This window comes from Silurus meridionalis, chromosome 9, assembly GCF_014805685.1.
Source record: "Silurus meridionalis isolate SWU-2019-XX chromosome 9, ASM1480568v1, whole genome shotgun sequence".
NCBI lineage: Eukaryota > Metazoa > Chordata > Actinopteri > Siluriformes > Siluridae > Silurus > Silurus meridionalis.
The window spans coordinates 708,805-725,369 of record NC_060892.1 but is presented as its reverse complement, the minus strand read 5'-3'; the positions used below and the strand labels follow the sequence as shown (position 1 = coordinate 725,369).

The 16,565-nt window shown below is 38.6% G+C and overlaps 1 protein-coding gene across 1 annotated transcript in view; it reads right to left on the bottom strand.

Moving 5' to 3' along the window:
• Positions 1-2,133: 2,133 nt before the first annotated feature.
• The window catches only part of yjefn3 (YjeF N-terminal domain containing 3), a 42,114-nt gene continuing 27,682 nt past the window's right edge, over positions 2,134-16,565 (bottom strand). The window contains exons 2-6 of the mRNA XM_046858427.1: positions 12,201-12,309; positions 5,978-6,088; positions 4,485-4,598; positions 4,262-4,412; positions 2,134-2,954 (exon numbers count right to left, since the gene is read on the bottom strand). Of these exons, the coding sequence (XP_046714383.1) occupies positions 2,758-2,954; positions 4,262-4,412; positions 4,485-4,598; positions 5,978-6,088; positions 12,201-12,309 (682 nt within the window). The 3' untranslated portion in view covers positions 2,134-2,757. The remainder of the gene's footprint in view (positions 2,955-4,261; positions 4,413-4,484; positions 4,599-5,977; positions 6,089-12,200; positions 12,310-16,565) is intronic.

The window sequence follows — 16,565 nt, the reverse complement described above, 5'->3', positions numbered from 1 at the left end:
CAGCCATCTGATGTTAAATATCCTGGACTTTTTTTATCTGTTTAATATAGAAGAGAAAGATTTCTTCCAGAAGGTTTAGACGATGCAGCAATCCCAAACTTTATGACGTGCACCATAACACTGACTCGTTTGTGTGATGAACCGAAGCAGGAACAGAAAGAGTTCCCATTCACATAAAGATGTACATTTTGAACATCCCAGTCCACATTTATTCCCCATTTGCTGCTATAATAAGCTCCACGTTCCTAAGAAGATGTTCCACTAGATTTTGTGGAGATTTGTAGCGAGTCAATCAGCCACAAGGGTGTTGTATTGATGTAGGTGAGAAATTTAGGAGGCCTGGGGGTGCAGTCTGCATTCACATTTATTTTCACTACTGCTCTCTAGCAGGAGATCTTCCACTCCAACCAATGGAAAGCAGACCTTCATGGAGCTGACTTTGTGCATCATGCTGGAACAGGTTTGGGTTTCCTAGTTTATGTGAACTGAAATTTTCAGTCTACTGCATCCAAAGATGTCCGATACAATTGTGTCTGTTACTTCGTGCCAACAGTTTGGGAAAGAACCGCATCTGGCTGCAGGAGCAGGGCGTCCAAATACTTTTGGTGTATTATGGAAAAAATGCAAAGGTCATGTGATTTCTCTGTTTGGGTTTATTCAAAGATGTTATTCACTCTGTTTAAACCCTGACGTGAAACTAATCTTGTGCTTAAACAGTTCTTTTATCCTCACGTGCTGAAAAGTTTCTCAGCAGTAAACCAACATCAGACGCAACTTTTTATTTTTTACAACTTTTATATTTTTTTATATTCACGTCTTCTTTAACTTTACGTTGACCACCAATTGCATGAACATATATTTCATGTGGGCCAGAAAACATTTACATTTATGGCATTTGGACGACGCTGATATCCAGAGCGACTTACAGTTTTCTCTTTTATACCCTGAGCAGGTGAGGGTTAGGGGCCTTGCTCAGGGGCCCAGCAGTGGGAGCTTGCTGGTGATGGAAATCGAATTGAATTCATTTTATTTGTATGGCACTTTTAACCCTGTCCCAAAGCGGCTTTATGGAAATTATAGATTACAAATATACATTTTAGTATTATACATTTTTCCCTTTAAGTTTGAGTGAGTCAGAGGTGATGGTGGTTAAAGGAAAACCTTGCTGAGATGGCACGGGGAAGGAACCTCAAGAGGAACTCATAAAGGAACCTCATCTTCATCTGGGTGGCACTAAAGGTCTATTCATCATTCATTATGGTTCCATGATTGTTATTGATATTTCACCATTGTCATGATTTTAACTCATGAGCTTTTGATCAGAAGACAAACATCAGTTTCACTGAGCTTCAACTTCACAGTTATTGTGAACCGGAACCTGATGTACACGTAAAAAGCTTCTGCATGTAATAAAGATCTCAAATCTGACGACTCGCGAGGTTTCATTTTCCCGACACGGAACCATTTTAACGTCTGTTTAAAGATGTGGATCGATTAAAAGGTATAAGGACCATAAATCAAAATCCCACACTGATTACTAAAATAAAATCCTGGTGGAATGAAGAAGTGTCTGCTCAACACCGAACAGCCAAATTTCCTGTTCAAAGCACAGACCCAAACGAGTCCTCAGTCTAAACACATTTCCACATTTTCCTTCGTTGACATATTGAGCGCACATGACTTCAAGACATCAATCATCAACATGCTCTTTTTTTGGATGTTCACACATTACTGAAGATTTAATTTTAACAATGTTAGTTCCATTGAAACGTTCGGATATAAACATCAAACTGCCTGTATGTAAAAAAACCTGTTTTTGCTAACCTCATGCTAAATAGAAGGAAGAACATCCAGATGACCTGTAATGACCTTTAATCCAGAAACCGTGTGTCTCTGCTTTCTGGGTAATTAATTCTGGAGCTGTTGGTCGTGAGCACGCGGTTGATCCTGCACCCACACCATTTTCCTGACTTTGAGTAAATCTCAGAGTAAAGATAATATACTTTATGGTCTAAAACTTTTCCTTCTTTCCTTGAATTTTGGCCGTAGGTTTGTAACATCCAGTTGTTGTTCTGTTCATCTTAACTTCAGGAGGCTTGTGGTTTTGAAGCACATGAAAACACATGGAAAAAATTAACAGGTTCAAAGAGAATTTATTTGAATTCGGGATCTGGTGTTAGACACAATGTGATCCAAACTATTAAACTATACAGTCATCTATTTACTTTCTCACCTTACACAGGTCTCGTGTTCAGGGGGAAGATTTTTATACCATTTAAAACGTAAATTTCTCATTTCTAATTTTAAAGAAACATATATAGAATAGAAATAGGAGGTAAAAAGTCAGAAACACACTCGAATTTCACTGTTCAGTAAATCAGTACACACCCGGCATTTTCACTGTCTAACTATCGAACTCTAATAGAAAAAAGAAATGACAGGTTTATTATCCATAATGAAGGGAAAAAGCTTTGAGTCATTCTCAGAACAGTCGGAATGTTTCCTAATCGTGTTAAATTGCATAAATATGGGAAAAATACAGAGTAGAGTCTAATATCATTTTTAAGCAAACAAACAAGAAAGAATCTACACACTTTTACTTAAGCACATGCCCACATCATATCCAGCCACCACCACAGTCTGTGTGCACAAACTTCTAGACATTTTACAACCTATAAAGTACAAAATATGAATGTATTTTAATATATATATATATATATAATTCGTACATATCCAAAACATTGTGTAAATCCAGTGTTACAGTTCTATAAAGCAGTCAGTGCCTGGAAACTCGGGCAGATTGAGTTCATATTTTTTCTGCATGTCGTACGGAAGAAATCGTCCGGCTAGAAAGTGTTTCCCCGAGAAACTTGTGGCGCACTTTTTGGGGACTGTCAGAGAGATGAGGACCTCTGGATTAATCCCATCTTTATTCTCTTCATCTACATCCCAGCCTTTGGAGTAAAAAAAAGTTTTTAGTTAGAAAATGTCTAAAAATGAAGCTCAGCCACTGCATCAGTTTACGTAGCATAAGTGCATGTTGAATTTTTCTTCTCCTATAAAAAAGGTGCCTGTTTTATGGACTAATATTACTGGCTGAAGTTAAACTCGAGCTCTGGCAGGATATGAACTACAATTTCAATGCTTATTTATTATTAAATGTTCCTGTGACCAATTCATTATTTCCAGATTATAAATGTTTGATTTAACAAGATACGGAGTAGAAACAAGTCAAACGATCTGCCAGTGCAGTGAGATCTTTACACTTTGTAAGATTTCTTAAAATAAGCAAACAAAAAAACTACATTTTTTTAAATAAGCATTAAAATAAATAATACTTATTCCAAGCAGTCAATTTAGTCAAATTAACTTAACTAATTAGCATGTTAATTATTTTTTTAAACAGTTTGATTTTCTAACTAAACAAGAGAATTCCTGTTAATTTAAGAATCATCATCATCATTATATATTCTGTCTTAAACTGAGACAAAGCATTTAAACTAAAAACAAGATCACTATTAAAATTCATGCATATTGTAAACAATTATTTATTCTAATGAAGACTGACTTGTAACACACAGTAACAAAGCGAAATCATTACCTTCTCAAAAAACAAACTAATTGCAGCATTAAACATTACTGAATGTATTTTGTTGTTACTGAACACTGAAAGATCTTCAACATGAGAAACTGAAATCAAACTACAGAAAAAGTCACTGTAATAAAAAGCCATAAATACTTTATATAAAGAACAAAGTTCATAAGAATAATAACCAGACTGGATAATGTTTGGAAAGTGTGTGGTGAATTCATACTGCAGATTTTTATCATTTATTATTAGATTGTAAATAAACGTGTTGTCGACATAAAAAAAGCATCTGGAATAAATAATATTAAAGGTCTAAATTTGATTATTGAGTATTTTTTACTGGGCAACTTTACAACCAGTTATTACAACTACAGTAAAGTCTTAAAATATACAAGACCTCAAATCACGTCTCTGATGGGAATTAAGATCAATTTACAGGTAAAATATCTTGAAACTTCACAATAAATAAAAAGATAAATCTTAAAATAATCATAACAATAATCTCACACAATCTGCTCTCAGTCTGATAGTATTCATTTCAGATCAATAAAATGTTTATGGCTAGAAATAAGACTGTAAAATATGACTAGATGAGGAGGTTTTTGTGCAGTGTGAGGTCTGATTGTGTCTAATGTTAATGTTGAGATGTTAATGATGTTACTGAGAAGATACCTGAGGGCACATCCACACTGGCGATGGGGACCTTCACCTGTTTGAGGGTGACCAGAATTCCAGAATAAGGCTCTTTTACATCTTTAAGGTCGATTTCAGGCCCCACGATGGCATCAATCACCAGATTATAGGCATCGTTTATGAGCTGGACCTGCACAGAAGTAGCCATCAGCTCGTCTCCATGCTTCTACAGTTCATTACAAGAGACATAAAAGATGCCTACCTCAGTTGGAAGATAAGAAAGGAAGGGAATATCCATCTTCTCGCACTGAATTGTAAAGTCCTGGTGTAAGTTATCAGGAGAGCGTTTGGGATAGAAAATTGTCGGCTCATATTCCTAAAACAGAAAGATCAGGCCATAAGGATAAGTGAGGTCTGCAGTAGCACGGTGATCAGACTCCTCTGGGCCTCGTTAGGTGCTTGGAGGAACAAGCGAAAAATGGAAAAGCAGACACGTTTGGCCACACATGGAGCAAATGCTCTACCTCCATAAACACTCTTTGGTTTCCTTTTATGCTAAGAGGAATGTGGATCAACAAATACATCATCATACATTCACACTGCTTTGTAGAACCAGTGAAAGAGGAACCGTGACTTTGGTTTTTAAAGAGTAGTCCTGAAATTAAATGCATTTTAGGTCCATCATTATTACTGAACTGTTACACACAAAAAGATCTGGAACAAACAATTGTGTGTTTGATGTTTCGATTTCAGAATCTGTTCATGGCAATTGTAGGCAAAGTCTCACTACTCACTACTATTAGTTATGACATCATAGGTCATAGATCCCATCTCCTTCTGCACCTTCTGATTCCCTGATAGAGTTCTCATCAAGGGAAAACCACTAACTGCTGCTTAGGATGTTCTCCACATAAAGAACCTGAAGATACATGAGATAGGTTAGAATCTCCATGATTCAGTTTCCTCTCTAGGTTTCTTCCCAAGATCATTTCAGGTAGTTCTTTCATCACTACCTTTACCGTTTGCTCGCTCATTTGTTATTATAGGCTCCAGTCTTCTGGGAAGATGTTCCACTAGATTTTGTGGAGACTCATTTAGCCACATGGGTGTAAGTAAAGTCAGGTACTGATGTAGGTGAGGTGAGGATGCCTGAGGTGCAGTCAGTGTTCACATTCATCCCAGCAATGTTCGGAATCTGGAGTCAGACCCCAGGGTCAGGCATGATACAGCACAAAGGGGTTAAGGGCCTTGCTCAAGGGCCCAAGAGTAGCAGCTTGGCAATAAATTAGACTTAAACAGTAAACCAGAGGCATAAACACTGATATATTGATAATTATTTAAAGTATATATTTCAACCTCCACTGTACATAAAGTCTTTTACTCAGTTTGCTGCGTGTAAAATCTTTCTGTGAATCAGAATCAGCAGGTAGATTCAGATTTTTCTGTCTGTGGGATGCGAGCATGTGAATGTGCTTTGTGCATTCCTGGAATGCTGTAATGTAAGAAGATACGACTGCTCTCTTGAGTCTCGAGCCAAAACACAGCCCTTTCAGCGATCCGAACGCTTTAGCAGATTTTATCGATATTTTCCAGTGGCTGAATACTGATACGCCGTAAATTTGTCATCGCTAACACATATGGTGAAGTTCTACAGCATCTTGCAGATAAACGAATTCCTGGAGATACAGGGAATACTGGTGTGGGAAGGTAAAGATTCAGTCCAATATTCCACTCCTGGTTATTCCCAGTACTCACAAAAATGCGCAGGTGTCGAGCACACACCAATCCAATGGCACCGTTTTGCTCTGGCCCACAAATAACCAGGACTGTAGGTTGTTTCTTGGTCAGAGAGCTCAGAGGATACGCCTGCAGAGAGAAACACACAGAGAGAAACCAATGAGACATCTCTATTTTGATGACAAATCAGGTCAAGCACTTTATAACTGTCAGAAGTTCTATCAATAGCAGATGCAGGACAAATGGGAATGATGGTATCCATAGCTGAACCCATAACAAGAAGCCCAGAACAGCTGTAACATGTGAAGAACTAAGTTGAGATGTGGACACTTTAAATATCTCTCTTTCCATTGGCTGAGCCGAGCTTTCAACTCCGTTCATATTTTCCTCACCAGCTCCCTCCCAGATCCCTCAGCCGAAACGTCGCGCTGAACATCTCCTGTCATATTTGATGAAACCAAACACACCCTGCCATCTATTCATAACGCAGAAGGATCTGAGTGTTCCTCACACCACCAAGAAACTCATTCAAACTTCTTAATCTTTTTATCCACCTCCTTTATAACACATAATAACAGGACACATTCTTCTGCCCTGAAGAAATAAAAGAAAACTAATGAATAATAATGAAGCTGTTGGAGAAACTCCTCCTGGTGCTGTTTTTCATTTTATTTCTCATTGGAATATTTTCTTCTCCAATTTGTCACATTTATCTTGTGCCTCGAGACGTTTATCAAAACCCCAGTATTCTCCAAATTCCAGCCAATCACAATCCAGTATTCACACTGACCAGGATGTAAATGACAGACTGTATGAACACAGATTTGTAGAACACCTTCATGAATCCTTCAGAGATATTAGAAGGTTAATCTCCAGAGTGTATAAATGGTTCTTGTATTAATAGTAGGACTATTTTTTAAATACAATAAACAACTCTATATATGCATTTTATTAGAATTCATGGTAGCATGTGCTTCTGAACATTAACAAGAAACTATATAATAATAATAATAATAATAATAATAATAATAATAATAATAATCAGCTCATCATATGTTATTATATTATATCACTTACCATTTTAAATCCTAATGTGTTTCTGATAATAACTAAAACATGGAACTGGACATAAAATGTGGAGCTTTTACCTGCCAGGTGGGCAATAATTAATGTTCAATCCACCGCTCTATATGTAACTGCCCTTATTGCTCTATAATCAGTACGTTTTTAGTGAATTAACCAGAATAAAATGATCTCTCTGTAACCAGGTGGAAGATAAAGAGCCTTCATTCCTGTACTCTAGATAGTATATTTACTCTTTACTCTTCTTCCACACCTTCTGTGTATCATTCCAACAGACACAAGTTTTGGTAGCAGGACTGGGATTTTCCAAATGGTTAAGAGATCAAATCTTTTTTTTTTTTTGAAGGTGTGCAGTATGAGGTAGTGGAGAAGAGGCTGGAAGTTCAGGTTAATCAGAGAGGAACATCTAAAACAGCTGCTCCATGATATAGAGGTTATACAATATAGATAATATTATATTGTTATATTGTTAAGACCTTCTGCAATTCTGTGCAATAATAATAACAATAATAATAATAATAATAATAATAATAATTAGTTACATGTGCAATAACGTTTATAACTATTTTTGTAGTCTGACTTTTCTGCCATCTTTTTTTCAAACTGCTACAAATTTCATTTCTCTAATATATACCAAATATAATACCTTTCTTTTTTACTTCTTTTTCTGTGAGCAACCAAACATTTTCCCTACAGGATCAATAAAATATTCTGATTCTGAAAACAGTGGAATGTCAAGGACGCAGCCAGGTTTCATCTCTTCAGTAGTCTTTACTGTATTACACTTTTAACAGCAGACGTTTTCTCTAATCAGCTTTACATAAATAAAAAGATCACTAATATAAATGTGTGTCATAAATGACTCACTGTACAATCATCCTTAACGAGTGAGCCAGTGGTGACAGTGGCACCTGAGATGGTTTGACGAAGAAACCTTGGGAGGAACCATACGAGAACCTCATCCTCATCTGGGAGACACCGAATATCCACCCAATGTCCATTTGAAAGGTTTCTTCTGTTTTTCTGTTAATCTACTGCAGATCTGCTGCATCACTTAGAAAACCCTGCTGTATTTGTTTGAGGAGGTAAATATATGAGTTAGTAGGATGTTTGGTTATGAATCTCAGCCCTGTTTCTGATTCTGCACTTTAACTAGTGACACTCGGGAACGGAAGAATCACCTGAACTTATTGCTCCATTAGCTCTAATCAGCTGGTATAGATCCTCCATTGTCAGGTGTCTGAGACTAAAAACAGCTTCCTCTGGAGGTTCTCCTGATATGTGCAGTCTGTGAATGTATCCATAGCCCCGTGGTTGGTGTGTGTTCCTGTAAAGGAATTCGAAGCTCAGTGGTCCATGAGTGTGTTTATTTTAAATCGCCTTTCATTGGTTTTTTGCTCTGTTTTTTTTTTTAAGCAAAATGAGGTTTGATGTCCTCAGGCCAAAAGCCAGCAGCGGTGTTTTTAGTTTTGCTGATGGACAGAAATACACACACACACACACACACACAGGGCTCTCATACTTCTTTCTGTTTGATCTTCTTTCTACAGGGCAGGAGCACTCGGCTAGTTGGCTATTTCTCTTGCGCTAATATGAAGACATGTAAAAACCTGATGTTCTTGCTGGACTGCTCTGAGAACTGAGATATGATCTCATGCTGTCAAAACACACACAGTGTTCCATCATTCTGAGCAATGAAAACAGTATCCTGATACCAGGAATGAGATTAGACTTAGAAACCTGTGTTGGAAAACTTAACATAAAGTGCTTTTTTGTAAGAGAAGGGTGGGGTGGTAGAAGGCGGAGTGAGTGGGGTAGGTGGCAGGGTGGTAGGAGGTGGAGGGTAGGGGCAGGGGTAGGAGGTGGAGGTTAGGGGTGGGGGTAGAAGGCGGGGTGGTAGGAGTGGGGTGGGTGGGAGATGTGGGGTAGGTGGTGGTGTGTTAGGATTCGAGGAGGTCGGAAGTGGCGGGCTAGGATTTGGAGGGTAGGATTTGAGAGGTAGGTGGCAGTGTTTTAGGATTCAGGGGTAGGATTTGGGGTGGTAGGAGCGGGGTGGGTAGGTGGTGGAGTGGTAGGATTCGGGGTTGGAAGTTGTGGGGTAGGATTCGGAGGTAGGATTTGGGGGTAGGTGGTGGGGTGGTAGGATTCGGGGTGGTAGAAGCGGGGTGGTAGGAGCGGGGTGGGTGGGAGACAGGGGTAGGATTTGTGGGGTAGGATTCATGGGGGTAGGAGGGGGTAGGAGGCGGGGTGGTAAGTAAGGTGATGAAGTGAGATGAAGTTTACTTTGGCGTTGAATCTCCGAGTGAATCGAGTGAATTGCTGGATTATGAGATCAGTGAGCAGTAAAAAACCCAAATACTGCTTTTTTCTTTAAACATTATTGATGTGATTCCAGGTTCGGAGCGACTGACCAGCATGTTTTTCTGGGTCACGATTAATGGAGGTCAGCAAGGGTTATTTGTTTGTATTAATTGTGTCAGGAGACTTGTGGTCATTTTCCTCAGAAGAAGCAAAAAAAAAAAGGACCTGTAAAATAAAACTCATCATCTGACCAAGAGGAAGAAAATGTACCCACAGAGAACATCCATCAGGAAACAATCGCAGGATTCACATTGCTCTCAGGTAAGTCACGGGGAGCCTGACTCAATCCAGATGGAGCTACAAGACGTACGGAACAATCTGTTTGGGCCAAACTGAAATAAATCTGTCTACCTTCTGTCTGGCCACACGTAAGACCTTCTGACCTGCTGACTGTAGTCAAGCCTCTGAGCACCTATGAGGGGAGAAATTCTAAAAGGAGATCAACATTATAAGGTCACTGGCCAGTTTAATAGGAACATTGGACCAGTGAGGATTGAGAAAACATCACCTGGACTTTTTCCAATATTTAACTGTCCAAGTTTGTGCTACAAATTCCTGTTTTTGGCTTTTGACTGGAATTCGTTGTGGTCTACTGCTGTTGGAAGACCATCCACAAAGTTCAGCATGTCACGTGTTAAAAAGTAAACAGGGATTATATGAGTTACGTTCTCCTCTGCCTTCTGTCATTCTGTCATTAACATGGGGCCTCTACTAGATGTTTTTAGTTTGTCGCACCACTCAAGCTAAAATAAGTAAAAATCCCAGAAGACCATCAATTTCCGAAAAACTCAAACTAAACTTGATCTCTAACCGAGTGATTTCATATTTCAATGAATAAATATATTGGGGACAAAAAAATTCACTGAGTCGCATAAAAGTTAACGATGCGATGCGTTTTTTAAAAAGTGCGTATCAGATACAAGTTGGTATTTGTATCACGATGCATCGTTTTTTTTTTTTTACATATTTGCATCGGTAAAAAAAACGATTAATTATCAGTAGATGCACTAAACTTTTATTATTTAGAGAGTAGCCAATCATTTGTTACCAATATTCTTTATGTAATTGATTTTGAGCGCATTCTCTCAGCATCGCTGCTGCTACGTGATTATGATGCATCACAACACTACGGAGACCGAGGCGTGTCCTGAGAGTCAGATAGAATACAGATTAACATGGCAGAGGTAGAGCTGTAACTTCCTGCAGACACAACAGGAAAAGAACGTCTGGTTTTATTTCAACTTTTTATCTTTTTGCACTACAGAGGCGTGTGTGTGAAAGAGTCGTGCATTAGAAGTCAGAAGGCACTTAATTAAATTGTTGATTTGCCATCACAAACTATGCGAACCGTCCCGAGTCGCGTCACGTCACGTCACGTCGATATCTTTAATGTTTTGTAGAATAGTCATTGAGATCAACATATTTAACGTATATTTTAGTTGCAGTAATGCATAAACATACAACTTATATTTTGTAAAAAAAAAATTTGAGGTTGGAAAAAAACAACTCTGTAAATCATCTTCAACAAACATTTTTTATGGGTTTTTTAGAAGCATGCGTGATAACAGGTGATCCAGTGGTAAAACATTGTTGTTGTTTTTGTGACTACAATCAGATTCAGGTTCATGCCTGTTTTTTTTTGTCTATTTCTATTAAAATTTTCTGAAGGAACATACAGAGAAACAGTTGATACCTACACGAAGCTCAGGTGAGAATTAAATCTCCTGAGAGTAAAGAGACGAGTCAACACATTCTCAACACTGCCATTCCTCTTAGGAGCACTAAAAGTGGACTCTGGAACTGTTGAGTCTGACAGGTTGTGAGTTCTTTCCATGCCTGCTTGCCTGCTTGGGCCAGACCATGGCACGCTGTCGGGAGCATGGTTTCAGCCATCGTGTGGAGATGATGAAAAACAGAAAAGGCTGAGGTTTAGGAAGAGAAGTGTGTAGGTGTGTGGTCTGTGAAATATACGACCTTTGAAGCAATAGAGCGCAGACACAAGGTCAATGTTCGAGCATCAGAGCGGGTCACGGTCACTACATACTCAGAGGAAATTTAGCCTTTAAAAAAAAGACTTTACGCTTCTTTATGCATCAATGCATTGTTTTAAAAACTGCTGAATACTATATTTTAAATGTTCTTTAATGATAAAAACGACGACCCCCAGATGGTCGATTGATGTCTTCCTGCAGTCGTAACCCCTTTACACTACAGTATTACCCAAAGTCATGAGGTCACACATAACGTTCAGGATGACCCTGAGTTTTTAGAAGATTGAAGTCTGTAGCTGTAGCAAACATGCAGCTCATTAATTCTTTAACTTTTTTTTACATTATTATCTTAAATTAATGCAAACTAATATAGACCACATGGACCAAAAGTTTGTGGATACCTCTGCATAAGATTGCTATGTGCTTCTTTTTGAACATCCTGTTCCACATTAGCTCCCCATGTCATAATGAGCTTCAGTCTTCTGTAAAGATGTTCCACTTGACCTTCCATCCCATGTAAAGCAGATCTTCATGGAGCTGGCTTTGTGCACAGGCACATTGTTATGCTGGAACAAGTTTGGATCTTCTAGTTCAAGTGAAGGAATAAATGTATTGCTAGTGCATCCAAAGATGTCTGATACAATAGTGCACCTCCACCAGTTTGAGGAAGAACCACATCTGGTTGAAAAAATCGGGTGTCCTAATACTTTTGGTCATATCGTGTTTTTCATTTTTAATTCAGTCCACAACATAAAAAAAGGAGTTTTGGTTTGCGAGAACGCTAATGTGTGCATGTGTCTCGGTACCTTGGTGATGGCGACGGCGCAGGCGTGACCCCAAATCTCAATTAGCTGCTGCTGTCCAAAACGATAATCTGTGAGCAGCTCTGTTTCAATAGCAGCCATCTCTGTTTTACTGCAGAGAGAAAGAGAGAGAGATTGAGAAAGACAGAGTTAGGAAGATGTGGATCAGAGCACAGGGTCCAGAATTAGAAGGGGCTTTAAACCCCCGACCTCCTGATCGGTGACCTGCAGCCAGAGAGCTACCACAGGAAAAGAAATACAAACAAAACGCACACAGAAAGAAGAGGAAAGAAAATAATGTTAAGAGAAACAAATTGCATCATTAATAATGTGCCATGTGTGTAAAAGAGCTCCAGGTCCTTCTTCAAGAGCTTCGGTGTGGAGATTATGGAGATTGTAACACCAGAGTACGACCATATGAGTCACAATACACGCCACTCTGTCATACAGAAAATAGAAAGATAGAGTGGAAAGAAAAAGAAAAAGAAAAGAGTTAATATACAATAATGTAGATATTCATTATTCGCCTCTAGAGTTATTCGTTATTCGCCTCTAGAGGCCGCTCTAGACAGCAGACCGGCAGCCGGCAAAACTATACACAAACCAGGTGCAATAACAATAACAATAGTTTTTCCGGCTGCCGGTCTACTGTCTAGAGCGGCCTCTAGAGGCGAATCAATGCTACCACGTGCTGTTTGTTTTTACACGCGAGACTATATTATATTTATTATTCATCATTTATCAATTATATAATTATATTTATTAATCAATGAATATATTTGTATTTATTTCATTTAGCACATTTTAATGATTCAGTACTGTTTTATTTATTTCTTTTTTTAATATATATATATATTATTTAGTTTTTTAGTATGATCTAACCCAGCTATTGCTATCAGTAACAAAAAATCTTTATCAGTCGAACTGTAATTATTAACATAAACTAAATGTTTGGTATATTCACCAACCAATAACATGCATATACATAAATAAGTAAATGTCCAAATTGTACCAATTAGTACCAATGAATATGACAAAATGTCATTATGATAGTAATAAGGCTCTTATATATATATATATACACACACACATATAATATCTCTTGAAAAGTGATGCTCACGTGACTGTACAGTGCAGAACAGAATAATAAACTAATCTAACATTAGGAGGCAATAAATACATTTACAATCATAATAAAATCTACACAATAATACTGGTAGTCACTTCAGCCCATATCATTTCCTGTTACAGACCCCTTTTAAAGAAAGAACACATTATGTGGCCCTCGCAGAAAATTGTTTGGGGCCCCTGATCTAGATAATAAAAAGACCGAAAGAGAAAGAAGAAGATGTTTGTCCCTCTGCTGGACGGTTTCGGAAACGCACCCAATCCCACTCAGAGCTCATCAGCTCAGTTCATCAGCTTTAAATAAACCTTTTATCGGTTTCTCTCCTCCGCTTGTGGAACACTGCAGAAATTCGTTTTGGTCTTTATTTAAGTTTTCTCAGTTTCCAAAACAATGGGGTTCAGTGAGTTGCTTGGTGGAAATGTAGCCGCAGTCCGGGGCGATAACAAGCCGAGATCTACAGCGGGAACATTCAGCTGCTGTAGCGCTAATAATATTTTTGTTTATCATGTTAATAATAACGTCATTCATATTACTATCTCTATCTCTATCTCTCCCTTTTTCTTTTTTCTCTCAGTACTGACAGAGTGCTTTGTTTACAGCTTGACCGTTTGAATCTCCAGCCTCGAATGGACCCGGCAGTAATTAGAGCCAATTAACTCTGTATTTTTCCGTTCTAAATGAGATCATATCACAGTCCTTCCTTCGTTTTCGGAAAGTAATAAGATCGCTAACTCCACGCGTTTCTATTCACCAGCCCCTTCATTAGTTCATTATTCATCCCAGAATAGTTTCCAACGCAAATGTGTTCAGTCCTACAGCGTTCTCATTCGCACCTCTGCTATAAACCATACGGTCAAATGTCCTGTAGGGTCTGATCGGTGTGATGCTAAAGGTTAGCTAGCATGTGTGTGAACCAGTGAGATGCTCTGATCACGGTGCATGAGGATGTTTGAGGCTCGTTTGAGCATGAGGATGTTTGAGTCCTGCAGGCGGTTGCTTCCTGGATAACTGAGATACAATGAGAGTAGCAGTGATGTGTACAGTCACAAAATATATTTTTAGCATATTTTATTTTAAATTAAATACGGCGTAAATATATCTCTTGCCTGCAATTACTGCATTAATAAACCCACTGACATCTCAAAACTGTTGCATTCTACTTTTGTGATGGTTTTGTATTATAAATAAATAAAAAGGATGTGTTTAATACTATGCGTTCTTCATCTTTATTTTTCAAAATATGCTGAAAAGTGCATTATAAAATCAGAAAAGACGAAAGATTATATAAATGCAAAATACTATTGCATGCACATGCTACTAAAGTCATTTCACCTGTAAGATTACATTTAAAATACATATTCATATATAACTAACACATCACTGTAATATACTGACCCAGACGCACTGCCCAAACATCGCCACCAGGGGGAGTCACAGCTTAGACCCACCCAAATATCAGCTGAAATAAACCTCATAAATCCTACAAGAAATAAAAACTTGCCTATGAGACACACAGAATATGTTTATGTTGAAGTATGTGTATTATCCTTCTGGTGCTGATTTGTTGTGAGAAGTCTATAGTTGTGTGTCACTCTGATGGGTCGCAGGGGAACTCTGAGTGTTTAATATTAGAAAAATGTTAGCAATATCACAACATCAGCTCATGTTTCCTGGTTAGTTGATAATCACTGATCATCATATTAAAATCCAGTGTAGAGTGAAGGTCATATATGTTGCACACAATACAGAAGCACTGAGTTCTAGTAGAGACACGGCTCAGCTAGACAGATGATGATAGTGTACAGATGAGGAGGATCAAGACCTGGGCAACTATAGTGCTAAAGCTCTGCTGCATCGCTCTCTTTACGTTAAGAAGAAGATTTATTGATTTAATGATTTAATGAAGCAATGATTTCCCTTTGAATTGCTGCATATGGCAACGGTGGTAAAGAAACCGTCAGAGGAACTAAACTCAAAATTGAACCTCATCCATTCATTACAGTTCTATCAGTGTTGAGGTTCTCAACTGTCCAAATCCATCTTTTGGAGTTTAACCCTTCGACAGTGAACTCAGGTATCTTTAGGCAACTCACTGTCTCTGATGAAATCAGATTAGCACCAGTTACACCTTCAGTCTCCAAACTTTAGCTCGTGAACAGGTAAACTGTACATAACTGCGCTTTGTGCTTCTGAAGCAGGTTGATCATTATGTTAACGATTAAGATTAATTATGCACATTGTTCAGTTTGGATGTTTTCTGTTAAAAGCATCAGTACAAAGCTGTAGATTTCCCTCAGAGGAATTCTTCTGCCCAGTGCAGACCAACCAGATGTGCTGTAATTACAGGTTGATTACGTCCCAAACGGAGACAGTCTGTGCACTGAACCTGCACCTGAGCAGCATCGATAACACACACACACACACACACACACACACACACACACAGACCCCCTGAGCTGAAGCTTAAAAACAAGCATGAAATACAGTAATAATTATTTACTGAGCATCCGAGAGACGTAAGACATGAGAAGATGAGAACGTCACAACCTCTCCATCATGCAGAGAACTTGTAGTCTTTAGTACGTCTCCAGACTACTGCAGGTGATGAGCATGAGCATCAAATACACTATACAGCCAAAAGCATTTGAACACCCGACTAGACTAGATACTGTTTTTCACACAATGGTATCAGACGTCTTTGGATGCAGGAGCATCACATTTTCCCTTCGCTTGAACTTGAAGACCCAGACCTGTTTCAGCATGACAATACTCCTGAGCACAAAGCCAGCTCCATGAAGATCTGCTTTAAATACGTCGGACTGGAAGATCTCCTGCTACAGAGCTCCTCATAAACAGGATGAACGCAGACTTAATCAATATGAAAATGAGCAGCAGGGCAGTGAGTCGTCTCAGTCATGCTGATTCACCTCCTGAGAGTCCAACACACACCTCACCATACACACGGCTTCCGAGGCGTAGCGTGAAAGCTGCACCAAGCCTTGACTCTTTCATCACTACCTTGTAGAAGAACTAAGGATGCACAAAGATCATGAGTACATTCAGGAGTAGAATTGTGTAAATAAACTCCTAATACAATGTGCTGCAGCAGGACAGTGTGTGAATCAGAGCAGACGAGGACACTGGATTTCCATAAGTGAAATAAATATTCTTCAGAAAATAGAAGCATCTGCTGAACGAATACGAGTTATGGTCTGTTTCTTCCAGAAAAGAGTACGTGG